Source organism: Urocampus carinirostris, chromosome 15 (assembly GCF_059441175.1).
Source record: "Urocampus carinirostris isolate Australia breed hairy pipefish chromosome 15, RoL_Ucar_1.0, whole genome shotgun sequence".
Classification (NCBI taxonomy): Eukaryota; Metazoa; Chordata; class Actinopteri; order Syngnathiformes; family Syngnathidae; genus Urocampus; species Urocampus carinirostris.
Window position 1 is genome coordinate 6,139,114 of NC_142363.1, and position 27,990 is coordinate 6,167,103.

Consider the following 27,990-nt stretch of genomic DNA (forward strand, 5'->3'; position numbering starts at 1 on the left):
GATGACGTAAAGCGTGCGACGGCGTCATTGTCGAAGTTATCATTTCTGGTTCTGAGAGTATTCACTTATATGTCGTAACTATTTGTTCTAAAAACACGCTCTTTAAGTATTGTGTGTCGAAACTTGTTAAATTAATGATTCACTATGTGTTATGCTGCGAAATAATTTTTCATACACTTTGTTAACATAAGTAATTATTATAAATTTTGAGATTTAGAGGCAATTTTTAGTTTTAACCATTACTCATGAGTAAATGTCACCATGTGCTCCATTGTTACGTTAACCTTTAAACCACACCTAAGATCTACTATATATTTAGTTAATCGAGCCTCTTCAACTTTACTGGTGTTACCTTACACAATTAACTTTCAGTGTTCTAGGGACTTGAGATGCGGTCCAGAATTGAGCGAAAACTACTGTAGACCGAACAATTTGCAGGGCAAATTAAAAACTAGCACCATCAGACAGACAAGAAATCAGTTGGAAGACTGCGCAGCCGATGGCAGTGGCAGGATAAATACTCCGCGGCAAAGAATTTCCGTCCCCGAATCTGTGTTTGCTGCTGGCACGGCGAAGAGGACGGCCACAATTTTGAAGAGGAAAGAAGGGATTTTCTCACAGGAGGAGAGTCACGAGGAGCCTGGCCGCGGGGTAAACTGGAGGAAAAGTGAGATTCATTCAACTTTTAAGAATTGCAGAACTCTTACTAGTATTTCTGACATAATTTCAACAATGTACTTTTCTCTTGATGTGTCTAGAAAAGATGCAATCTCCTGATCGCCCTTTATCTGTTGAGGAATGGAAGAAACTGGACGAGTCCCTTGGAAGTCCAAAACAATTTGACACTCGCATGATGGTTACGCTGTTGAGCACTGGGGCTGACTTAGATATTGCCAAGTAAGAAGTATTCAATGGTTTTACGTGACATATCAACTTTCTGATTAGTGTTAGTTAGTTAATTTGGAACACATAATTTATTCCGGGAGGCAAACTCCTAAAGTTACATTATTTGTTTGGATATCAGAGTGCTTAGATGGTGTATAGAGCTGCAAAAAGAAACTTACAATCAAATTTACAATGCTGCTTTCAGAGAAAACAAGTAAGATATGATATGAGTGAATATTACAAACTATCCGAAAAAACACTTAGAAAAACGCACAAATCCTACTCCACTACTTGCAATGGACTAAAATTGTGGAATAACTTTGACAATGACTTGAAAAAACTTCAAGCTTTCAAGAAAAAAATACTCCCTTCATAAACAGTTCTTCTTGTTCAAATTTAACCACAAATGAATAAAAAATGAATAAACAAACAAAAACATTCACATTCATTTATCCAAATTGCGTCAGTGAAATTTTGTGTGTAACTATGTTGAATCAAATGGTGTGATACGAAATTATAATCCAACATTTCTTATCTGACTTTATAAAAGGTGTTCATTATTGTTTTCTTTGAATGATGATAAGGTGTGATTCATTTTAGATGTAATACCTTGTCATTATAAATGGTTGCTTGATTGATGGGGAACGTGTTTGGACTGTCAAACAGACGGGACCAAGATAAGATCAAGCTTTTTCAATTTAGCCCTTTCCTCCTTCTGTTTTCTCAATTTTTTGTCAAAGTTGAATTTGAGTAACTGTATTTCATTAACAGAGAAAAAAAATCAAATGTCAATCAATCAATCATTCAACGATTCCTAACAAACTTTCTGATTTCTTCTGCTTTTCTGCAGATCTCTGCTGTCATTTGTTGCCACAGACACAGGAACACTTTCTTACATACTCTTATTGCGATATCTGACTTTTTGTGTGAGTGGCAATCATGACAACGAAGTCTATGATGTTTACAATATCATGCGTGAGAGTTTCCCCTCTTTGGATACTGGCGCTTACTCACTCTTTATTAAGTCCTTCGGCCGCACAGCAAGGTGGCGAGAAGCTCTCAGCCTCCTACAACAGCTTAAGAAGGTGAGGTATCTTATAATAGAAGTTCTTGCTGAATTTCGGTAAACCCATTACTTCAGCTGTATAACCATCACATAATGTTGTCATCCTTCAGGTTATTACGCCATCACCCCGGAACTACGGTGACGTTATTGTCGGAGCCATCCAAAATGGTGATCCAAAAACTGCCTGGGAGCTTTATGAAGAATTACTTGATAGAGGCTTGAACCCAAACTTCGAGACTTGGACCAGTCTGTTTAAGAGCATGAGTGGTGGGGAGGAAAATGCAATTTTTCTTAACAAGCAACAAGACAGGCTTCTGGAAATTTTGCAGTGCATGAGAAGCAATCAGTTATACCCGGACCTGAGTCTGGCGAACAGCATCAAGGCCTATTTTGAAAGGTACAAGTTTGCCATGAATTTTAACTTTCAAATTTATTGTCAAATATATGCCAAATGCACAACATACAGCACAGATGAAATTATTTCCACTTCCTGCGTGCAGACATGCAATAAAAACGACACAATACAAATAACAAATACGAAGGTAAAAAACAAAAGTATGCAATCAAAAATAAATAAGTTTTAGCCTGAAAATGGGCAAACTGTAAGCCGGAATCTAAATAGAGCAGTTTTCCATTGATTTGGCAGAAAGCAGAGTGGTCAAAGGAGGTAGAATGGGAAGAGAGTTCAGGGCCCTAACAGCTTGTTGAAAGAAGCTGTCCTTGAGCCTGCTGGTTCTGGCTCAGAGACTCAGTAGACTTTTCCCTGACAGCATCAGGATGAATAGGGTGTGAGATGACTGGGTCGGGTCACTTGCAATCCTGGTGGCTTTGTGGGTCAGACAGAGATTGAAATGTCCAAGAAAAAGATAACAAAAAAGATTTAAGGGGCAGTTTTAAATTTATGAGTTAAATGTACAGCAATGTCATCTGCAAAAGAAAATAATAGAAAAGAACAACTTTCGAAATTCAAAGTTTACCTGTTTTTTTGGGTGTGGTCATGTGACATTTCACAACAGCTAAAACTTGTGCAATTTTTTTATTCACAAGGGAGACCTATTCTGGTGAACCAGCAGAAAGTACCCAATTCCATTTATTTGGTTACAAAAATTGTCAATTATGCACAAAAAACTTAACACCTAATTACATTTACCAACTATGATATACTTCTTTATATGTAGGGGGCAGCAGATCTCTATTTGTTTTGTACTTAGCAAGGAGTAATATTTTCCAACACAAGGCTGGATTTTTAAACTGGACCTTGAAACCCAGACCAAAGTCAAATTATTAGTAACGGTGAAGGAAAAATTCTGGGGTAAGGCAATACAGCAAACAATACTTTGTATTCTGGATTTAGGACCTCCTCTCAAATGCACTTCAAAAAGACCATCTCCAAAAATGTACCTGTACTCAGAAAAAGATAAATGCGCAACATTTTAGTTATCTGTAGCTAAGTTGCCTGCCATGTGTTAGTCAGAAAACTTTGCTCATTTACTATGATTTTAATTTGTTTTCTTTGTAAAAAAAATAATAATTTAAAATCAGAAAAGTTAACTGCTCAGGAGGCAGTACAAGTATCATTTTTGGTAACTTTTTCTGAAGATTAAATTGGCATTTGTCAATTATTTTCATTTTACTGGAAATACAAATTTTAAAAATGGTATTTAGGACAAAATGACAGCCTTAAACAGTGGTTTCGGTGAATTTTGGTTTTCAGCACATTGACCACCAAATTATGATTATTTGTCCAAGTTACTACTTTATTGGTTAACCCACACACAACAGCCATCCTCGTCCATAGCCTTTTCACCTCATGCCTCGATTACTGGAACTCCCTCCTCAATGGCTTACCTCAAAAGTCCCTCCATAAACTTCTGCTGGTCCATAAATCTGCTGCACGCATCATCACCAAAACCCCCTCTTGCCATCATATCACCACTGTCCTTCAGCAACTCCATTGGCTCCTAATCAACCATAGAATCAACTACAAAATCCTGCTCTACACCTACATGGCTATTCATAACCTTGCCCCTCCATACCTCTCCGACCTACTTCACATTGCCACGCCATCCCTCACCCTCAGATCATCTTCCTTTCTCCCTCCATCTCACTACACCCCCTGCCTGCCTCAGCTCCATGGGGAGCAGAGGCTTCAGCCGCTCTGCACCCCAGCTCTGGAACTCATTGCCACCTGACCTCCAAAATTCTGCGACCCTGTCCACCTTCAAATCCGGACTCAAAACTCACCTTTTCAGTCTTGCCTATTCCTAATCATATGCCTCACACATGTTGTGGGATGATGTTGTTGTGACCTCCTGCAACAACGTCATCCCACGACCTTCACCAGATGCCTACATACTTATCATTAGTTATTATCCACATTCCACAACACACACAGCCCCTTTTAACTATAATGTGTTTTATTGTCTTTTCATTACTTGCTTGTTTTACTATCCATTTATTGTTGTGTCCTACTCATATGTACAGCGACCTAGGGTGTCCTGCAAGGCGCTTCAAAACACAATGTATTATTATCATTATTATTATTGCATACTGTAACACAAGACAACCTATTTACAGATTTAATTTGTAAGGATAAATGACTTTGAACACTTGAGTTGAAAATGTGTTGCTGATCTGTAAATCTAAAGTGTGACTAATTAACTTTATGGATAAAGCAAAAACACATACTTAAGTAAGTTGAATGTAATCGATCCAATTTAGACTGTTGTCAAGATTATTAAAACAATGTAATTAGACAGACAGGAAAAGTCACATTCTGACTTAATTTCTCTTCCTATCCTTTCCTTGTTTTCAGTATTCCAAAAGAAATGTGGAGAGGAACTTGGAGCAGAGCATCACCAAGGTAACTGCTTTTTTTTTATCTTTTATTGAAAGACAGTTCACTGTTTTTTTAACAATTGAAGAGCTTAACAAACATGAAAACCTCAATTGTTAATATCTGTATAATGTTGTGGGTATAGTGGTGTGTGCAAGAGTTGTGGAACAGAGTTGGAATCTATTCATTTGACTGGTGAGGAGTACCAAGCACTGCGGCAGAGTGTCATGACTCACATAATCCATGGACGGGATGTTTTCAAAAAGACCACACCAGAGGTCAGTTTAATTCATTGGACAGGTAATGCTTGTCATTTTGGAACATCATAGTACACAGGTGGGCAAACACTCAAGTGAGTTGAAAACCCTTTTTTTTTAAACTTTTTTTTCAGCAGGCTGTATTAAAACTAGCCATTTTGCCCACACCATGTAATTATATATTTAATGCTGTTTTTTTAAAAATGTGTTTTAGTGTATATCACTGAATCAGGTGATTCATTTTACTAATAGAATAATAAAGCACAGTATATTATGTTGCCCCATACTCCAGATCAAATACTGTATATATTCATGTAAAACATGCAACCCTTTAACCTTAAACTAAATTTGTTTAAGTTTTTTTGCGTGTTATACATTAGGTTTTATAGGTAGTTTATTACCAAATGTGTGTAATGATTGATCAGTCAGAGTATATCGCTGACCACAATCGCAAAACATTGGAAGCGATAGAAATCAAGCCCGGGTCTCGGTGGTGAGAGCGCCATATATTAATCACTAGCCTAGGGGTCAGGAACCTTTTTGACCCCAAAAACTATAAAAGCAAATACATTTTAAACATTTTTAGAGAGCCACGCCATACATTTTAAGTCATAATTTAATCAAAATGCCAAACCTGTTCTCCAGACAAAAGATAATTCTTCAGCACACTTACACACTATTTCACTGTTTGTAATTTGATGATTTGATCAAATCTATAAAAAAGTATTAATACCCGAACCTGTGTCCCACATAACTCTAAATATACTTCTTAAAATTTGTTTCCCGCCTACAGTTATACTGTATAAGAGTGTTGAGGCTCATTTTGGCCTTCGTTTTTGTCCTAAATAATGGTTTTAAAACTAGGTGCGAGCAAAGTTCTACTATAAAAATGTTACAAAATACCTCTAACGATAAGGATATCGTCGTATTTACCTTCTGCACAGACTTTACTACGCAAGAGTGAGTAGGGAGTGCCTTGCGCTGTGTGCAGAGATTGCCAACCTACACCGCTCACCCAATCAAATTGCTCTAAAGAGGTTTCTGGCGTTTTTATTAGTTACAGTTTCATCAGTGGGGTTTTATTATAAAGCATCTCAACATACATAGTCCAAAGAGCTTCCTTTCAAAGGGTTTTTTTTTTTTTTGCGACTTACTGCCAAAAACAGGGCATGTTGGTGTTCCATTCTGACCTAAACTGTAGTTGAAAATGTGCCTTATATATACTGGACTGAACAAATGTCTTATTCAGTGATGCTTCCGCTTCGCATATACCTAAACATGGATAAAATCACCCATTTTTGGAACGTCATAGAGAAATGTGCAATAGTAAAAGTTCATCTCCAGGACTTATGTACTCATGATAAGAGCCATATATACACAGGTTCCCGACCCCTGCACTAGACCAAGAGGGAAATTGAGGATATACAAAAGGCATTTAATTTTAGCATATTATTTTTAGCCATGGTACCAGAGACTATTGTTAGAGAATGAAGAAAACGGAAAGTCATCACGAAAGAAAGAAATAAACCCAAAAAAGCATGATAAGGGAAAACCACTCTACGGTGTATCTGATGATGAATTGGACTTTGAAGGACATTAAATTATTACACTGTCAGTTTTATGTTGGTATTGTTTTTATTGGTTACGTTGTCGAATTTGATTACATAACCCTACGTATTCAACAACATTTTTCATCTACAATGCTTAGAGCTGAGAAATGATTCAACTAAATTTGAAACTTATTTTTAACCAAAAATCAGGGGTACGCATTATGCGTGAGTGTGCGTTGTACACCAATTAATACTCAGGGATCAGAATTTTACGCGGATCCGCGGATTTCCGCTGTTTTTGAACCCCAAAGGCATTCCGACTTTTTCACTTTTTCTCTTGCATAGCAAACAAATTCAAAATCCGACTGTCTCACTCTTTCCTTTATTGCTCTGGCGCACCCTGGCGGCCGTTAGAAAAATTGGCCGCATTGTTGCTAAGCTGCAGGGACTGAACTGCATTTGAACTTATCTTGCAGTATATACAAAAAAATCAGTTATGTGGGCAAATTATTTTAATCTTCTAAAAATGTTACTTAAATGATAAATATAAGCATGGTTTTGGACAAGTAAATTGCCTAAAGGAAATTATTATTATTATTATTATTAAAACCCAGGAGGGGGGGGGCTCCGCCCTGCTTTATTCCTGGACCCTGGCTATTTCAGCTGAAAATGAAAATCTCCATTCTGATCCCTAAATACTGTAAATTCTTCAGAATCGTTAGTTGTGTTGAAGGCTTGTTTTTTTTAACCAAGAAACGGCCCAGAGAGAAATGGGTGCCGTCAGTCTGTACCTGCCCAAGACACACATCTGAAGTGGTGCCTTCACAACCCTGACAGTTAAGGGATGTGAACCGCGAACCAAGATGAAAACTGCTGCTGACCAAAAAGAACATTGTCTCTAATTTCATCAGCCCCTCCCATCACAATGTTTCTATATTAATAAAATATTGCCAGGACAACAACAGGATGACTCACTGGTTTAGCACGTCCGCCTCATAGTTCAGAGCTCCCTGGTTCGATTCCAGCTTACGGCATCACTATGTGGAGTTTGCATGTTCTCTCCATTCCTTTGTAGGGTTTTTCCCCTTCACCCTGGTTTCCTCTCACATTACAAAAACATGCATGGCAGGTTGATTGGTGATCCCAAAGCGTCTCAAAGTATGAATGAACGTGTGAGTCGTTGTCTATGTGTGCCCTTCGATTGGGTGGCAGCCAGTGGTGTCAAATATACAGCCCGCGGGCTGGACTGGGCCCCCTAACGGTATTAATCCGGCCCCCCGAGACAGTGCTGAGAGAAGCACAAAAGAAAATAGGCTGCATCATGTCACATAATGACCTGTAGTTTGAAATATGTCCACTAGATGTCGCCAATCAAGGCGCCACTCCCAAAGCAAACCACCCACTATAGATGTATTTTGTCACGACCGTTTATCAACCAGGGAACTTTTGCAGAAACACCCATCACTATGTTATTTTACCTAGAATAGAAGTCACAGACACAAGGCAAGACAATTGCACTCACGTGTGGTGGTAACTATGCTTTTATTCCCAGTGATTGAAAAATATGGGTTAGCACCAGGATTAAAAACACAAAATAAAAAGAAGTTATAGCTGCTTTCTATAATAGATACGAAATCTAACAGTGAAGTTCCCAGATTCGCATAAACATTTTCGTGAAAAAAATGAATTACAAAGCATTGAGAGACTTTCAAATCATTAAACCATTCCTTTAAATCATTCACACTTAAATTTGTGTTTGTGTGCTATTGTCGCTATTCTTAAATCAAAACTGTTATTATTAATATCATTACATTTGTTGTTATATCCTTGGTACATTGGTGGGGAAGATGAAGGGATAGGTAATATAAGCATTTGCTTCTTACTACCCCTTTCGAACATATCATGTAACGTTTTTTTGTTGTTGAGTTATTATTTTTTTGTTCTGTTTTTTATTTTGATGTTCGAATAATGTTTTAGTTCATTCATTCATATTTTGGTCCCTTTCCAATTTGCATGAGTTTCCCTGGGGTAATTAAATTTCTTTTTTTTTTTTTTTAAATGTACAGTTCATAAACGCTAAAAGATCCCCTGTCCTATGGCCCCTGCGGGAGTGTTTTTATCTACCATGTGGCCCCTGCGAGAGGTTTTTTTTTTCTACCATGTGGCCCCTGAGCTAAAATAAGTTTATTCTCTTAGTTCAGGGTGTCCACTGGCCATTGTCAACTGGAATGGGCTCCATTACCTCTAACACTCTGTTGACAATAAGCGGTTTCAGGAAATGATTGAATGAATATTGCCAGGATTTATGTAGTAAGTGGATTTTGTGCCCACACTTATCGTTTTATACAAATTCAATTATCATTTGTGTTTTTTTTTTTATATCTCTTCATGCAGCTCATTTTGAATAGAATACTGCTCAAAGTTGCTGGCTTGCCCTTCTAGTTCTAAGGCTATTTTACCATGAAACCAAGCTGTTGTAACACGTGCAGAACGTGACTGCGTTATCTTGCAGAAATAGTCCCTGTTCGATGGCAGCGGTCTTTCCACAAAAAGAAACGTAAGCCAGTATAATGTGGAAAAACGTCGATCCTTTTACAAAGCCACAGTGCTAGTTTATGCACATGAGTGCAAATGTATTCAAGGCAGTATGCACGAACACGTGTGTCAGAAGCTGTCATCTTACCCACCGCTGCACAATGAGCTGCTCTCACATATCAACCGCGGAAAGTCCCTGGATAATGACACTGGGAGTAGACTGGCTGTCTCTGGTCTGCCCTCCTCTGTCCTCACTACTTCCCATTTTAGTTGATGGATTTACAACCAAGCAATTAGATCTGATACAGTTTTAGTTAAACACGCTCCAAGTTGGAAGGTTATTTTAAGATGTCTTTATCACTTTGTCAACTTCGGTGTCGCGACATCCTGGGCTTCCATATTTGCATTGATGCAACAAATTTTCAGTTTTTCACGCCAGGATTTGATATGAGGGGAATTCACACAGGTCTATTTTCACACCGCTTCACCCAAAAGTAAACACACAAAATGTTCCCAAGCTGGAGCACAACACGGTGTTACTGCAAGCTAAAAGCTGGATGACAGGTTTATGGTTTAGTAGACACTTAAAATAAAGAGAAAATACATCAATGTATTTTGAACTTGCAAGGAGAACAGGAGAGGACTGTACTCTAACAGTGCCAAATTCCAAATCGGATTTAAAAGTCCTTTCCTGACCCCCTTCTTCTTCTTAAATCTCCTAGGTTAGGAAAAGCAGATCAAAAGGGTGTGGAATCAAAGAACAGCAACATTATTGGCCGATAGTAGACAGATAGATAGATAGATATACTTTATTCATCCCCGTAGGGAAATTCCCATTTCCATTCCCAGCCGTCTCCTTTGTTGTTTATTAACAGATTAACAGAATGCCCTCTGGTGCTTTGTTGTAGTTTAGCCACAGCGGGGTGGATGACGTCACACGCTAGTCCAAAAGTTCGACGTCCCTGCAGGCTTTTGTGTCTCTGTCTAACAGCGCTGAAGCCGGATAGCTCCAGGTAGCTACACGTTAGTGACAATGATATAAACATTGCTTGATAGCCAAAATAAAGAGCAGTTGTTTAGTAATTGTCATGTCAAGTCATACTCTTTGTCTAGCCCTAAATCACAAAACGTCTCAAAAGACTGCACATACCACTAATACAACATCCCCTGATCTGAAACCTGCTCGAGGAAAAAACTTGGGATTAAGAAAACAAAGAAATCATGAGAATGTAAGGTATGACTAGGCTGCAATGGATGGCGAAGAGCATCCACAGAGAATACACAAACATCAAATTGAAATGGAGGTAATAACAGAAATGTCCAGTTGGCTGCTTCCTGGCGTGTAATCTTGACTGATTCAGCAGTTCTATATGATGATATACATCAGTTTCAAATGCCAATATGATGGCTCAAAATGCATGCACCAAGCAACAATCAGTCTCATCGTACTAGTCAACATAATGAAATGGCATCCTATGCAATCTCCTTAGCAGGTGTTCATTATTAAAAAACAGAGTACTGTATGCAAGTAAGATAGAATACAGATCTACGGCAGCATGATGTGGAAATAAAATTCCTTTATTGAACTAGACTTCAGTGTTTGCAGGGAGCGTGTAATTGCCACAGTGGATTTCATTGATCTCCGGGAGAGTTTGAAACGCAAATACAAACATTTTGGGATTCCTCGATGTTAAGTTGTTATAGTTTAGTAGACAGTCAATATAATGAGAGAAGACAAATGGATTTTGAACTTGAAAGAACAGGAAGGGACCCAAACCTCAGAAAGAAAATTTTAGATTATATCTCTGCTGAAGGATTTCATACATTTTACTATAAATGATTTTATACGATTAAGAACAAGTTAAATTTATCGAGTGCAATGAAGATCTTCACTGAGTGGGCTTCATGTCACGCTGTTCCAAATTCAGAATGTTGTGGCTGGGGAATTTTGATAACAGGACTCTGACGAAGGACGTCAGGCATTGTTTTGATAAACTCTCGGTGTTGTTTTGAGTTACTCCAGGCATCGAGGCGAGGGGGTGGACCCCACGTGGGGGCTTTCATTGGCACGCCCATGGGAGCAGCCAGCACACCAGCTTGCGGAAAAAACATGGGCCGAAAGAAGGAGGCAGAAGATCGAGAGAGGAGGCTTGACGGAGACTCGAGCGACACTAATTCGGCTAATTCGATGGAGCTCACTTAGCTAAATTGTTTAAGAAATTAAATCTGCCCCTGTGTGGAAATGCCGGTCTCTTGTTCATTTTCCATCAACAAACGAGCGTGCATTGTTAGGAGAATGTAGGTTGTGTTTGGTTAATAGAGTCAGATAACTCATTCGAACAATACCCGAAAACTATAAAGCTCACCTATAACATCTGGTAGACAGCTCATGATGAGATTCCCGGAAAATATGGTGTTGTTTCATTCACAAAAGTCTAGTAAATCCAGCCGTCTGAAACATTTACTCCAAAACACACGATAATGCTGATGGATTAAAAAAAATATCAGCCTTGGAACACATTTTTAACAAAGCAGCATTAAATATATAAATACATGGTGTGGGCAAAATGGCTAGTTTTAATACAGCCTGCTGAAAACGGTACATTTTAATATTTAATTCCTAACACTGCCCTGGGCCTTTTTATAATTAAATCTCCTAGGTTAAAAAGCAGATCCACCCTAAAGGGCATGGAAATCAAACAACAACAACATGATTGGAAAACAGTGACAATAGTTTAAACGGTGCATAATAGTCAAAACAAGGAACAGTAGTGAGCGCTTTTGGAAGTCTTGACTTGAAAAGCGCTATATAAATGCAGACCATTTCATTTCATAGTGAGGTGTATAAGACAAAATAAACTGGCATCCTATCGGTCCCCTTTGCAGGTATCCAATATTTAAAACAGAGAAAAAATATATCACTCGCTGACTGCAGATGTCCTATTTACTTGCGGAAAGCTCAACTATTCATGGTGTTGTCAGGCAATTGCAGGGTTATTTTTAAAGAGGGTGATGGTCACGTTTTTTTCCACATGCTCATTGTATTTCTGTGTCACCTCAGGAGTTGGAAAGGTTCAAGTCGTTTGTGAGGAAGAAGCCAGTCTTCGATGTCGTTGTGGATGGTCTTAATGTGGCAAATATCAACATGGACCGAAACAAGCAATCAGAGATGGTGAGGAACAAAAAGTAATATTTCTAGCATTTTGCACATAGACAATTGACCTTTTGTTAAAACGTGCATACATGAGGCAAATTTGTAACACACCATTTATTATAAGGTCAGTCTTGCCTGCCTAGATCTGTTTGTTTCAGTGTTCTCGTTTGCTCGCGTCCCTGCGCCCTAGACGCATCATTTTTGTTGGGAACGCATAGTGACAAATCAACGTGCGTCCTCGGGACACAAAATTGTCATTCTTATCTGATTACTTTTTTTTTTAAACAAAGATTTACAGCACTCCAAACTTTTCGTCAGGCAGATCTGCCATTGTTGTTTTTGTCTCGCGGTTCGAGTTTTCGTCTGCACGCCGATCTCGGCAAACAAGATCTCGTTGCTTCGAGATTACGTCATTGTTGTGGTGCTTGTCGTCGAGGGAAGGTGAAGGCTAAGTATGCCTTCGAAAAAACAGTTAGTATATGGTGAAAATCAACACAAAATTGTTAATTTCTTCAGTGTCAATAATAAGTCAAAACATAATGCAGAAACTGATAACAACAGCAATAATTCCGGCACGAAAAAACGGCAGAGAAATTCTCCGGAAGATCGCGAAGGCTACGAAAACACGTGTATTGAGGCAAACGATTCGACGAAAGAAAATAAACCAAAGAATACTCCTAGGAAGAAAAGGACTTTTCTGCCAAAATGGACTAAATTATATTCCGGGTTACGCTCTGAGGAGGATGATAATGGATTGGACCTTGAGAAGGCATTACAACTGTGACGGGACAGCAAACCACGAAGAATATATGAACTGAAAAATCTGAAGTGATAACTGCTTTGTAGTACCAATTAACTAATGATTAAAACTGCATGAATATATAGATTAATTTTTCAGCAATATTATTTTGTATAATGTACAATATTGTGAACTGAAAAATAGAATAGAATATACCTTTTTATGTCATTGTTACAAAATGGGTTAACATATTGTGACAACGAAATTGGGCATGACACTCCAGTGTCACACATTCACAGTGAGGTAAAAAGCCAAGAAGATAAAGGAACAGAGAAGATAACGTTATAAAACAAGGAGGATAAAGCTATAGTTATAATTTACATAATATTTACACAAGAAATGTAGGATGTTACATACAGTTGGTATCGTAATACAGTTGGTATCGTAAGAGTTGTGCAATTTTGCATTTGGTGCAAAAGTCATCATCGTGCAAAAAAAAAGTCAACATATGCATTGGTGCAAACATAGTCATCATAGTGCACAAAAAAAAATAAAAAATGGTCCACACTGCAAGGTGAGCAGTAAACATAGTGCAGTCAACATGTGCAAGAACATAAATATGAGTAGCATTTTACATTTGTTTGAGGAAGTGTTTTTGCAAGTTTTTCATTTTTTTTTTGTGCGGTGTCTGTTTTGAGCAGTAAACAAACATAGTGCAGTCAACATGTGCAAGAACATAGACGTGAGAACCATTTTACATTCGTGTGAGGTAGTGTTTTTGCAAGAGTTTTTCAGTTTTTTGTGCGGTGTCTATTTAGGGTGGTAATGGCTGTGGGGAAGGAACTGTCTCTGAGTCTGTTTGTTTTTGCTTTGTGTGACCTGTAGCGCTTGCCGGAAGGCAGCAGGTCGAAGAGGTGGTGGCCGGGGTGAGAAAAGTTCTTGATGATGTTTTCTGCTCTGATGTGGTAGCGAGAGCAGGCAATGTCCTCCAGACTGGGCAGAGAGCAACCGACGATTTTCTGGGCTGTTTTGATGACCCTCTGAAGTGATAACTTATATGTATTACCAATAAACTGTGATGATTAATACTGATTAAATATATAGATTTACATTATATATTTGTCGCCAACTTAAATTTTCAACCCCGATAACACTAAATTTTGGGGACCCATAGATCTCTGTTGGGACCCATAACTTTTCAGAGGTAAAATGAACACTATTTTTTGATTGTGTGAATGGATCCAAAAGGGTTGATGTGAAGTACAAAACTTCATCCGTTCGTTTAGTCCATCCATCCATCATCGAATTCAGTGTTTCTCTACCAGCGTGCTGCAGAATACAACCTTATCTGGTGTGACGCAGCAAATTTCACCTAATCAGTGAGAGTAAATTAATACGTATAACCAGAAACTGTGTAATTGTTAAGTCCTGTGCGTGCTTGTAGTAATCAACAGAAAAATATTGTTCCATAACTGTGAGGTGGGAGCAGATCGCTGTTTTTGATTGTCTTAAGAAGAGCAGTGCTGTTACTCATTTTGTCTAGCGAAAATGTTTTAAGTTCTAAAATGACTGCCAAAAAATATTTTTTTGTTTTTTAAAGCATATTATGGTAATATAAAGGGTCAATACGTATTATTTGCTCCTAGATGTCGCTGTATTTTGCCACACAACCTAAAACAAATGCCTAAAAGCATAAGAAAAAAATAGGAGCTACTAAGACTCACAGTGACCAAATTGTATCATCTTTCTTCCCATTTTTTTTAGCTGAACCTTTCGCAAAATCTTTCGGGTTTTTTTTCTCTGTATCAGTAGCAGCAAGATGGCAGACAAATATATCCAATCGCTCCCCTCTAGGTGAGGCTTCTTAGTTCACATAAGGTTGAGAAACAATGATTTAATAAACATCTCCTACTTACTCTCTAACAACAATACAAACCTGTATAAAACCTGAGACAAATAAACATTTTATCGTGTAAATTCCATAATGGGATTGGACATGTTTGAACCATAAAGAGTAAACTATGCAATAAAAATGGGTCGCTGTGTGAAAAGTTATGCAATCAACCACCAACTACAGGCCACTGGCCAATTACTGTATGTCCAATGACCAAAATGTGTTGCAGATTCTCAGAGTGGGTATTTAATTACTGTGGCCATGTGTTTCAGTTGCTAGCGGTGGTGGAGGAGCTAAAGCTACAAGGTCTTACTGTTCTGGTGCTGGGAAGAAAACACATGCTGCGACCTTCTCCTTCTTGGGAGAGACGCAACATGAACGTAATCCAACAAAAAGCGCATTGCTTTTTTACTGACAACATGTAAGGAATACTGTATGGTAAATGTTGGTACAAACTTGCATTTCAAGCTTTTTCCCCTCATTTTTTCCAACAGTTCTGAAGACGACCCTTTCTTACTATATGCCACGTTACACTCTGGTAACAGTTGTCACTTTGTGAGTAAGGACCTGATGAGGGACCACAAGGCCTGCTTACCAGACCAAGCCACCCGGCGTCTCTTTTTTAAATGGCAGAGGGGCCACCAGCTCGTCGTGCATGGTTATATCGAGGCCGGGAAGAGGGTCCAATTTAAGGTAAGCAGCGGCACAAAAACAACACATTGTGCCACTATTAAAACACTTTTTTGCGGGCAGAGCTGTCAATCTTAATCAACTAGCGCAGCAGTCTACAGTGCATCCGGAAAGTATTCACAGCGCTTCACTTTTTCCACATTTTGTTATGTTACAGCCTCATTCCAAACTGCATTAATTTAATTCTACACAAAATACTCCATTATGACAATGTGAAAAAGTTTTTTTTTTCCTTTTTTTTAATTTATTAAAAATAGAAAACGAAGAAATCACATTTACATAAGTATTCACAGCCTTTGCTTAATACTTTGTTGATCCACCTTTGGCAGCAAATACAGCCTCAAGTCTTTTTGAATATGATCCCACAAGTTTAGCACGCCTATCTTTAGGCAGTTTTGTCCATTCCTCTTTGCAATAAGTCTCAAGCTCAATCAGGTTGGATGGGAGACGTTTGTGGACAGCCATTTTCAGATCTCTCCAGAGATGTGCAATCGGATTCAAGTCTGGACTCTGGCTGAGCCACTCCAGGACGTTCACGGAGTGGTTCTGAAGCCAATCATTTGAGATCTTGGCTGTGTGCTTTGGGTCGTTGTCCTGCTGAAAAATGAACCTTCCCCCCAGCCTGAGGTCAAGAGCGCTCTGGAGCAGGTTTTCATCCAGGATATCTCTTATATATTGCTGCATTCATTTTTCCTTCTATCCTGACTAGTCTGCCAGTTCCTGCTGCTGAAAAACATCCCCACAGCATGATGCTGCCACCACCATGCTTCACTGTAGGGATGGTATTGGCCTGGTGATGAGCGGTGCCTGGTTTCCTCCAAACATGGCGCCTGGCATTAACACCAAAGAGTTCTTCTATTTACAAATAAGGGAGGCCACTGTGGTCATTGGGACCTTCAAAGCAGCAGACATTTTTCTGTATCCTTCCCCAGATTTGTGCCTCAAGACCATCCTGACTTCATGCTTGGTGTTTGTGCTCTGTCATGCACACTCAACTGTGGGACCTTGTATAGACAGGTGTGTGCCTTTCCAAATCATGTCCAACCAACTGAATTTACTGCAGGTGGGCTCCAATTAAGCTGTAGAAATATCTCAAGGATGATCAGTGGAAAAAAGATGCACCTGAGCTCAATTTTGAGCATCATGGCAAAGGCTGTGAATACTTATGTAAATGTGATTTCTTAGTTTTCTATTTTTAATAAATTCAAAAAAAGTAAAAAAATAACCTTTTTCACATTTTCATAACGGAGTATTTTGTGTAGAATTTTGAGATAAGAGATTAAATTAATACAATTTCGAATGAGGCTGTAACATAACAAAATGTGGAAAAAGTGAAGCGCTGTGAATACTTTCCGGATGCACTGTATATGAGTTAACCCCTTAACGGCCTGCCGCTGGGTAAGCAGGTTGTGTCTTCACGATGTCACCAGTCACCGAAATATGTCATGCCACATATCATTGGAAAGCTGAAACTTTTAGTATTTAAGATATAATGAGTGTTTCAAAATATACTCAACACAGAAAACTCACCATCAATCTAAAACAATATACCCGAAAACTATAAAGCTCACCTATAACATCTGGGAGACAGCTCATGATGAGATTCCCGGAAAATATGGTGTTGTTTCATTCACAAAAGTCTAGTGAATCCAGCCGTCTGAAACATTTACTCCAAAACACACGATAATGCTGATGGATTAAAAAAAATATCAGCCTTGGAGCATTTCTTCAGTGTTTGACGATTTTTGTTGAAATCCGTCTGTTTGGCTTGATTACTCCCCTTTCAAAATAAACATACTTGTCAGATTTTTTTCAATACTTCCGTCAGCCTCTGACCTTTTGATTGACACTGCTCTTAGCCAAGCTTTTTTTACGGCCTTTATCCCGTGACAGCCTATGACGGCCTGTTTTAAGAAAACAAAAACTAAACATAATCCATTCGGCTTCAAAAATCTTTAGCCAATAGGGGCTGCTTCAAATGTGGATTCACACATTAGCCAATAAATTCCCAATGTAAATTTTTTAGGTGTTGTAAAAGGATAGTGGGATGTTTAGACGTGTTCTAAGGGATGGGCAGGGCACCTGTATGATGCAACAGGTGTAAACCAGTGAAAGCTGTCGGGCCCTGCTGTTGAACAAAAGAGTGTGTCGTGTTACCCTGACCAAAGTGACATGGCCGCTTTCTTGTGTCCCGTTTCATCTGGAGGGACGAAAGCATGACCAACTTAGGTGCCGAGGTCCCAAACTTGTTTGGGTGTTTGGGCATTTGGGTTGGCCATGGTCCAAAAATGTTTGTGTGTGTTTTCGCCATTTTCTTCCCCTTTTTATTTTCTTTGTTATTGTATGTGTTTGTCTTCCTGTCGGTCGCCCCTCTTGAGGGATATGACCAAGGTAGATAGATAGATAGATAGATAGATAGATAGATAGATAGAAAGATAGATATTTTTTTTACACATTTATTAGACCCCAATATAAACGTGCGTAATTCACCATTATTATCCGCAACTGTGCACAATCATTGATTGACTTCTGGAAAGAGAAGTGAAACATTTACTTTTTCAAAATATCTAAAAAAATTGCCAAAGTAAAATTCACAGTCGCAGAGATTTTATGGCTGTAAACTGTTCGTTCTAAATGGCCACTTTTGGAAACGCATAGACCTACCCTTAAAAATGTGTAAAAAACAATGTTTAGTTTTTCAGACTGTGATCAAATTAAAGATGGTAACAGGTAAGGCTTCAAGTGTTCATCTCACTTGATTTCTAGCTAAGATGACCATGCTACACTCATCTGCATGTATGTGATTGTAAAAAAAAAAATCAGGCGAGAATAAAACCTTGTATTTCTGTGTGTTCCAACTCAATGTTAGCAGCACTTGCTGTGATTATTTCAAAACTCCAAGTGTTACCTTTCAAAAGCGAACAAATCAGTATTCTCCAAACTGGTAAAGAACGGCTTTGAATTTACCTTCGGTTCATGGATTGGGATTTTAGCCGATTTTTACATTTGGTGATAACGCATATGCAGGAGTGCGACAAAAACATTTTCAATCTAGAATGGCTGTGCGCCATTATAGATATACACCCGCGTTGAGATGAGAAACCATTTTTGGCTGGCATTTCCCTCTATGGCAGGGGTGTCAAACCTGCGGCCCGGGGGCCAGATCAGGCCCGCTAAGGGATTGAATCCGGCCCGCGAGACAACGCTCAGAGAAGTGCAAGAGAAAAACAAGCTGCAGGTTGAAATATGTCAACTTGATGTTGCCAAAGCCAGGTGCCTCGAACAAAGACACTGTACTTGTATTTCTTTCTTTTTTCTCTCTCTCTCTCTCTCTCTCTCTCTCTTTTCCTCCCTTTTTCTCTCTCTCACACTCTCTCTCTCTCTTTTTCTCTCACTCTCTGTGTCTCTCTCTGTTTGATTTGGCGCCAGCTGCAGCTCATTGCCTGATTGGCTTCCCTCCTATTTAAGATCAGTGCTCTCACTCACCCTTTGTCAGTCCGTCAACAAACCTCTGCACCCACAAGACTTGTGTATTGACTCTGCCCGGTATCTGGTATTCTCCCATTCTCTCTTTCTCTCCTTCTCTTTTCTCTCCTTTCCTCTTTCTCTCTTTCTATTTCTCTTTGGATATCATTCTTTCTCTCTCTTTCTTTCCCCCTCTCTCACAATTTGTCTTGATATCTTTTTTGTTTCTCACATTCTCTCTCTCTCTCTCTTTTCCTCCCTTTTTCTCTCACTCTCTGTGTCTCTCTCTCTTTCACTTTCTTTGTCTCTTTCTCTTTCTTAGTTTCCCTTTGTCTCTTTCTATCTCTGTGTCTTTTTACCTTCTTTTGCTCTCTCTTCGATTTTTCCTTTTCTCTCTTTCGCTCTCTCCTGCTTCCCTCTTCTCTCCTTCTCCCATTCTCTCTTTATTTCCTTCTCTTTACTCTCCTTCCCTCTTTCTCACTTTCTATTTCTCTTTGGATATCATTCTTTCTCTCTCTTTCTTTCCCCCTCTCTCACTATTTGTCTTTATATCTTTTTTTGTATTTCACATTCTCTCTCCCTCTCTCTTCTCTCTCTTTCTCCCTTTCTTTCTTTCTTTCATTGTCCCACCCTCTCTCTTTTTCTCTCCTTCGCTTTGTATTATTTCTTTCTCTCTTTTTCTTTCTCTCTAATATACTAGTCCGGCCCCCGAGAGAATGTTTGTTCTATCGTGTGGCCCCCGAGGTAAAATGAGTTTGACACCCCTGCTCTATAGTGACCTACGTACCTGATTGCCTGTAAATGATTGTGATCCTGACTAATTTGTTCTGGCCAGGGAGAATAGAATGTTTTTTTGGGAAAGTTACTGAGTCAACAAAACCAAAAATGCCAAGTCAGATTTTTGGGGCTGTTTTTACATCTTTGGTAACTTATCTGATTTGCTTAAAAATATAGTGATGATATTCAATGCCATGCCACCTGGAATGTCACCCCCCCCCCAAAAAATGCAGATTTTGTAAAACCAAATTTCTGAGAAGACTTCCAAGTGCATTTTACTCCTATAGGTCAACCCTTCTAACCATCTGAAAGACATTATGTTGCCCGTGAGAGTAGAATGTATTTCTTGGAAAGATGCATAGTCAGCAAAACCAAAATTGCCAAGTCAGCTTTTTTAGGCAGTTTTCACATATGGGTTAATAACTTAGGTGACTGTCTGTAAAAGACGGTGTCAATATTCAATGTCGTTCCGGCCTGGGAGAGTGCAATGTCTTTCTGAGAAAAAATGCTGAGTCAACAAAACCGAAAATGCTTAGCCAGCTTTTTCTTTGGCATTTTTCCACATCTAGGGTAATCTACCCGACTGATGTGAAGATAGTGGGGGTATCTTGACTCTTTCCTTTTTCTTTCGTGGACTGACACACAAATGAACAGATATACATAGATCCAATCGAAAACATTTTCACCAACCTCGCTTTGCTCGTGGGTAATAAACAAAACTCAATGTCCTGTACCGACTAACATTCTGAAGCCTGTACAATCACAACAACTTATGCATGCTTACACAAGTTATTAACTAAGGTGCGGTGCACAATAATTATCGGGCTAATGATTATCAGACTGATCACAGCCTAATATGATGTCAGTTTTCAGCCCGATGGCAATGTTCTCCTATAGATAATTAGTCACCTACTGCCACACTAAAATATTCAATCAGCCAACACTACTTGATAGAAGAGTCCAAGGATTCTTATACAGTGGAACCTCGGTTTTCGAACGCCTCTCATTTCGAAAAAATTGGAGTCCGACCAAAAATTTCGAGTGTAGATCGCTCTTTTCGTGACCAACGTGCTTCGTTTTGCTTTCCCTTTTAATATATATATAATACAAAATGTTTTAGCCCCTAATTATGCCTCAGAAGAAAGTCAGTGCAAGCAGCAAAGTTGTTACAGGTGAAAAAAGAAAAGTAGTGCGTACAACTATTGCATTTAAGAAAGAAATAGCAAAATATGAAGGAGGTGTGCGAGTGTCTGATCCTCTCCCCACCGTCCACCTGCGCCTTCTGCTGACCACCACAAAGGTAAGAAATCCTATGCATAATTCTTTTCTTTATCCTTTTATTTATTTTTACACGTTCATGTTAGCGTAATCTTTCGTACGGAAGATTACGATAACGCAAAGGTACGATTAGCCTGGGTTAGCTTCATGTTTACGTTAAACATTCAGGGTGTTGGAACGGAGCCCAACATTCAGGGTGTTGGGACGCAGCCCCCTTTGCAATGAACCGCTCACCACTTGTTGTGGAGACCCGGGTGCTAAATGACTTGTAAACGACCTGATTTTTTTATTTTTACATGTTCATGTTAGCGTAATCTTTCGTACTGAAGATTACGATATTGCGAACGTACGATTAGCCTGGGTTAGCCTTATGTTTACGTTAAACATTCTATTTGAATTCAAGGTAAACATTCATGGTGTTGGAACAGATTAAAACGATTTACATTATTTTTAATGGGAAAAATGATTTCGGTGATCGAACAAATCGGTTTTCGAACAGGGTTCTGGAACAGATTATGGTCGAGAACCGAGGTTCCACTGTATAAGGATTTTTTTATGTAGTCTTGGCAATATTTGGTCTCTATCACTTTTGTCATGTGCGCAAGGGATGGGGGAACTTAAGATCGGTCGCATGCGATTGTATGCTTTTTCTTTTTAGTCAGTACAGTGCTTTAGTTTTGTTTTGAGAATGTTTTTGTCGCACTCCTGCGTATACGTCATTGTCTATTGAATTTTCAATAAGATTTACAAACAAGTGTCAGCATAATGTGTTCCTTTCTGTACTCAACATTTTCACAATGAGAATTGTAATATGTAAGAAATGGACGTGAATTACTTCATTTTAGGGTGCAGCTTAAAATCTGGTGCGGGTTGTACAGAAAATGCGTCTTTTAATCAGGTGTGCCCTGTAGACGGGAGTTATGGTAATTTAAATGTTTGTGTGTTCAGGGAATTCCCAGCCATGACACCATTGTGCAGACTACAGGAGGCACCTGGCACATTCCTTATGACGACACAGAAGATCGGAGCATGAATGAAGTGCCTCAAGAATGGCTGTGCCTTAAAAGAAATTCATGAAAACATGCACAACGGTAATGGATTAAGACAAAAAATGAATGCAGCCACTTGCCGTAGCATTCAGATTGCCCCAAATTTGGGTTGGAATCAACTCCACTTATCAAATGGACACAAAATATTCATCATGTGTAGTGTTTTTATTGACACATTGTGTATTACATACAGGGGCTTGAAATCCTTGAAAATACTTGAATTTTAATGTTGTGTTTCAAGGTCAGTAAAATGCTTAAATTTTGCTGCTGTGATTTATGGCCCAATTTTCAAGCCTTAAAATTCTCTCGTCAACTCTTCAAAAATCTGTCATTGTCAGTTGTCTATTAAAGTAACCTCAGCAGACACACAAATATAAAAAAATGTAAATGTTTATACGGGCTTGTGTAACTTGAATTTTGTTACAAAAGACAGGCTTTAATTTGTTATCAACTCTCCTCCTCCCAAGTCCTCTCAAATAGGATATAAAATTTCGTGTTTGCTTCATAGAACATTCTACATTGTTATTCAAATCAATACGTTTTTTTCACAAAATCAAGTCAATTGAGGTAGATCTGTTTTAGGTGCGTTCGAGGACCACCGACAAGTTGAAATTCTCAAACATAGACATAAAAATCTGTGGCGACGTGCAAATGCTGTTTGTTTTCAGTTTTTCTCAAAATGTAGTTTAAAGGGACATTGTGTATTATTTAGCGCCTTTTAGTTGTAAAAAAAAAAACGTATTGATTTGAATAACAAGCAAAAATACATAAAGGTGCTTTTTTTTTTAGTACTCTAAGGTAAAGAAAATTGTATTTATTTTACATAACACTGGGCTCACCTAGATATCGCTGACACGATTGTCCGCCATCTTGCTATGCTCCGGGTTCCCCCAAAATCCAAAAACTTTGAAAGGCTGGGCAAAAAGAGAAATTTAAAAATATGATGCAGTTCGATCATTTTGAGTCTCTGGAGTTTTTCCTTGTGCTTCGTACCATTTGCTATCAGTTGGACTATACAATATAGTGACATCTAGTGGTCAGATATTACACAGTGTCCCTTTAAAGTATGTTTATAGCCTAGCAGGGCTGGTAAATATTGACATAAGATCCACCATTTTGCCTCTACAATGCGCGCAGATTTTGGCTATTAAACAGCGACGCTAGTGGGGCGATGACACCGTATAAACTAATGCCAGCTGCCATTAATCACTAGGGAAGAGGAAATACAATGGCAAAACAGCCACGAGAGAGCAGATTTGGCGTCATTTTAAGCAGACCTGTATTTTTCTTCGTTTAATGCGTGGCCTATTAAGTCAGACTGCCGAGTAATATGGCATCAATTTCAAGTATTTATAAGCACTTCTCCCAAAATTCCATCACATTTCCAGATCCAGATCCACTTTATTGTCATTCTAGTACACGTGTATACAGAACGAAATGTCGATACATCTGACCCGCACAGTTTCCTTGAATGTACAGATTGAAAATACAAAATCAAAATGCAAGCATTTTCAAGGATTTCAAGCAACCGCACTAACGCTGATTATTCCAATTAAAGAGCATCTGGTCAAGAAAAAATTGAATGTTCACTCTGAAGCAGGGGTGGGCGACTATTTAGAGTCGGGGGCCGCATTGGGTCAAAATATTTGAACAAGGGGCCAATCCTAGGCCCCTAGCCAATTTTTTTCTTTTTTCTTTTTTTCCAACAATAGAATGTTCTATTTCTTAACTTCTATTTCTAAACAGATCATTTGTCATAAAATTGGTTTTGAGCCGCTTGTAATTAAAGAAAATAATATATCAGGTCCCTGATTCAAACATTATATTTGATATTTAGTTTTGTAGTATTACTGTAGTTGTATAAAAATATATATTTTTATTAATATTTCTGCACATTTTTGTTGTTTCCGTAATATTTTGTTGTTTTACTGAAGGGTTTTTTTGGTTGTATTTATGTATAATTATTTTTGAAGTATTTCCATAGTAGTAGTATTTTAGAATTTCTGTGGTATTTCTATTGTAGTGTTTTGTTGCATTTATTTAGTATATTGGTTTCATTACTGTAATTATATTTTTGTAGTGTTTGAGTTGTCATATTTCTTTATTAGTATTTTTGGATTACAGTATTACTGTACTAGTATTTTTATATTATTTCCACTGTATTTTTATTTGAATGAAAGCTAAATATATTAGGTCTTTTTAATGGCTAAATGTGATATTTAGTTTTGTAGTTTTCTGTCGTAGCATTTTTGTTTGAAACACACTTAGGGACAATGCGGACAAAGTTGAAACCAAAAAATGCTTTAATTAGTAGTACTTTGTTTACTTGGCCTGGAGAGAGATGGGTGCCACCAGGCTGTACTTGCTCAAGACACATCACAGGAAATGGTGCCCCTACGACCCGTGTGGCTAAGGTATCCACCACCACTTTATTTACTGTTTCATATTTTCATTATATTTTGACTGCTTTCCTTTGGCGGGCCACATGTAACCCCCAGGCCGTAGTTTGCCTATCCCTGCTCTAAACGATGATTGAAATATTTTTCATTTTATGTCCGTAACGTTTAGTGACAATTTGATACATTTAATAATTGGGGATTTTAGCTTGAAAGATTTAGCAAAATAGCTGATTTTCTTTGTTTATAAAAGAAATGGGTATGGAACGCTAGATTCTGTGTGTAAAGTGTACAATATTATGAAGACATTAATCTTTGGTATTCATTAGGGCAAGGGTCTCCAACTTGGTGCCCTTTAAGGACAGTTGAGGTGCCCCTGGACCTGTTCTGCATAGAGCTCACCAGTGCTGGGTCATTGTGTGTTGTTGACTGAGTCTATGTAACCCCTATTTTAAATAGTTAACCTGGTAATAACATAGTAATAACATAACTTGTTATTTTAGAAATTCAAATAAATACATTCCAGTTCACGGGCTTCATGGAAGAAAAAAACAATTCAAGCATTGCTAATTATTTTAGAATGAGAATCTATTCATATATGAAACACATTTATTTGTGTTTTTATTGATTTATTTGAGAGGAAATAAAACAAACTAATTTCCAATGTATGAGTTGTATCCAGCAAAGTAGCAAAAAAAGTGCAGTCGTTTTCTGCTCTTTAGCTTTGTAGCTAGCGATCATCTTCTATTTAGCAAGCTATCTAGCTAGATTTGTACATTTTTTGCATTTAAACTATTTTGCCTGTTATCAGGCTAAATTTTGGCTTTATTTCTAAGTAGCCGTCTAGCTTTTTAACTATCTTCCTATCATTTTAGCTGTTTAACAAGCAATATGGTTAGCGTTTTACATTTTTTTTGCATGCTATGTAGATAAAATGTTTTGCTAGTTATCAGGCTAAAATTTGCCCTCCTTTATAGCTAGCTGTCTATCTTTTTTCTAGCCAATTATCTAGCTACCTTTTTTGCTTCGTAGCTAGCTATCTTATTACCTTTTTAGCTATTTAACAAGCTATACAGCTAGCGTTTTACATTATTTGCATGTTATTTAGCTAGCATTTAAAGAAAAAAGTAGTTATAAGCTAATTTTTGGTCTCCTTTCTAGCTAGCCATCTTGCCTTTTTTCTAGCTATATATGGCTACCTTTTTTGCTTTGTAGCTAGCCATCTTCCCACCTTTTTGGCAAGCTATATAGCTGGCTTTCTGTATATTTTTTGTCTGCTTTCGAGCAAATATTTTACCTTTTTTGGTAGTTATCAAGCTAGATTTTGGCCTCCTTTCTAGACAGCCAGCTAGCTTTTTTTAAACTTCCTATCTGGATATTTAGTTGGCTTTTTTACTCTAAGCTTGCTATCTAGCTCCCTTTTAGTTTTTTACCTGTTTAACTTCCAAGCTACCTTTATAGATATTTTGCAAACCACATAGCTAATTTACTATTTAAGAACTTCATACCAACGTGGGTGCCTTTTTGCGCTATTTGGTGACAAAAAGTAACTAGACGCTTGAAAAAGGGGCAAATGCAAATAAAAGATGTTCAAAACTGTAAACATTTTTAGAATAGATATTGGTTACTTGTGTGTATGAATCCCATTTTATTTTTATGTAAAATAGGCTTACATGAGGATTTAATTTGTTTTGCAGATCCAGAAATTGTAGTTTGTCTGTTATGGCTCTTTCAACATTTTCGGTTGCTTACTGTGGATCTAGTGTTAAGGCCGTTTTGACCTCCATGACCCGGATTCGATACCTGTTGCATACAGTGTTGGACTGATCAATTATTTCACGAGTGTATACCGTAAGTATATGAATGTGCAAAGATTTTACACAAATTAAAGGTAAGATCAGGCCCTAAAAAATTCAGCTCGACCCGACCTGGGCCTGCAGTGTTAAAGCCTGAACCAGCCCAAGCTCTGACACAATTAACTTGATGTGAGGAACCAAGCTCGAAGCAAACTCGAATTCCCATATTTTATTTGTGAGGACTCGGGAGGAGAAATGGGGATTTTGGCCTACTCTGCTTACCCACCCCGCACGCCCGCTTCTATTGGTCCGACAATGCCGCAGACGAGCGTGCAGATCCTCCACAAAGAAAAAGGAACAAAGAACAATGATAGGTGGAAAAAAAAAAAAAAGAGTCAACTAGAGAGAAGCCTGGCCTGACCTAAATTTCGAGCCGGGTTTGGGGCTTAGATTTTAGATGCCTTATAGTTTCCGGATTATATGACAAAAGACCACTTTTTGGGACGCGCCTTATAATCCTGTGCACTTTATAATGTGTAAAATAGGCTAATCCCTTGTAAAGATCAGACTAAATCATTCCTTTCAAGTGGGAATGCACATTGCCGTTAAAGCGAAATTTTCGAAAGTCCCGTCTTTCATCTGGACAGAAACATCCTGTTGGGCTGAGATTCCCTTCTTTCGAGCACCAGAGGACAGAATGTGATGAACAGCTGAGTGTTGTAGGGAATTTCCTGGCCCAGCCCCTCCCTGCCTGACGCAGCCTCATCCTGCAAACAAAATTCCCCGCGCTTAGTGTGGTAAAGTTCCTCATTATCGCCCGTGTCAATAATATTCCGTTTTATTGCGATTTCCGTATATTCCGGACTAAAAGGCACACCTACAAACTTGAAATTGGCCAGAAATTTGAATGTGCGTCTTTTACAGGGTTTGTATACATTTTTCATAACCAAATTCAAGCACTTGTATGACTATTTTCCTGTATCTTTAAAGGAAGAAATGCTGCACTGATCAATTTTTTTGTATTGTTGACTTTGCTGAGTAAAATGAAGTTGCTATCTTACTGCTAGCACATACTTTATGCCATTTTGAATTGTTCCTACCTGTGATCTTCGACCTTTTTGTGTCATCGGGCTCCTGTAAACTGACATGAATTCTGCCATTCTGCTTCAACAATGCATGTGCTTACATTATTGACATGTTCAATAAGTGCTAGGTAATAATTGAGTTCAATACAGAGAATAATAAAAGGAAGTACTGTATGAATACAAATCTGAAAAATGAGCCAGATTTGGAATAATTTTAATGAAATTAATTGCTCCAAAGCAGAGTGCATTCAATCTTTAAATCTTAGACTGCTGATATTTTGCTTTTTGTTTTACTGTTTTTAATTTATATTGCGTCCTTTTCAAACAAGCTGCATCGAAATGGATTACAATTGAATATTTTTTGCAAGAGTTAATATTTTTACATTTTTATTTTATTGTTTTGCATTTTCAGGGATTTTGTGGTGTTAGACTTTAAATCTGTTTAGTTTGTAAAAAGGTACAAAAAATGTATATTATTTTTGGTGATTTATGAATAAATTATTTCATGTGTATTTCAGGGAACATTTTGAAAAACATG

General features: G+C 38.2%; 1 protein-coding gene across 1 annotated transcript; it reads left to right on the forward strand.

Annotated features, from left to right (window-relative positions):
• The first annotated feature begins 25 nt into the window (after nucleotides 1–25).
• prorp (protein only RNase P catalytic subunit) lies at nucleotides 26–27,964 on the forward strand. The gene is made up of 10 exons (XM_088353727.1): nucleotides 26–667; nucleotides 759–897; nucleotides 1,736–1,970; nucleotides 2,062–2,348; nucleotides 4,767–4,814; nucleotides 4,933–5,065; nucleotides 12,191–12,301; nucleotides 15,189–15,337; nucleotides 15,411–15,609; nucleotides 22,075–27,964. Exons 1-10 carry the CDS (start codon nucleotides 262–264, stop codon nucleotides 22,201–22,203), a joined length of 1,836 nt encoding a protein of 611 aa, XP_088209853.1. The 5' UTR covers nucleotides 26–261; the 3' UTR covers nucleotides 22,204–27,964.
• The last annotated feature ends 26 nt before the right edge of the window (nucleotides 27,965–27,990 follow it).

Excerpts from the sequence above, each read along its gene's own strand:
- prorp (XM_088353727.1), top strand. The coding sequence starts at position 262 with ATGTGCTCCATTGTTACGTTAACCTTTAAACCACACCTAAGATCTACT. Across the intron at positions 12,302-15,188 it reads GAAACAAGCAATCAGAGATG|TTGCTAGCGGTGGTGGAGGA; the intron begins GTGAGGAACAAA and ends CATGTGTTTCAG. Across the intron at positions 15,610-22,074 it reads GGAAGAGGGTCCAATTTAAG|GGAATTCCCAGCCATGACAC; the intron begins GTAAGCAGCGGC and ends TTGTGTGTTCAG.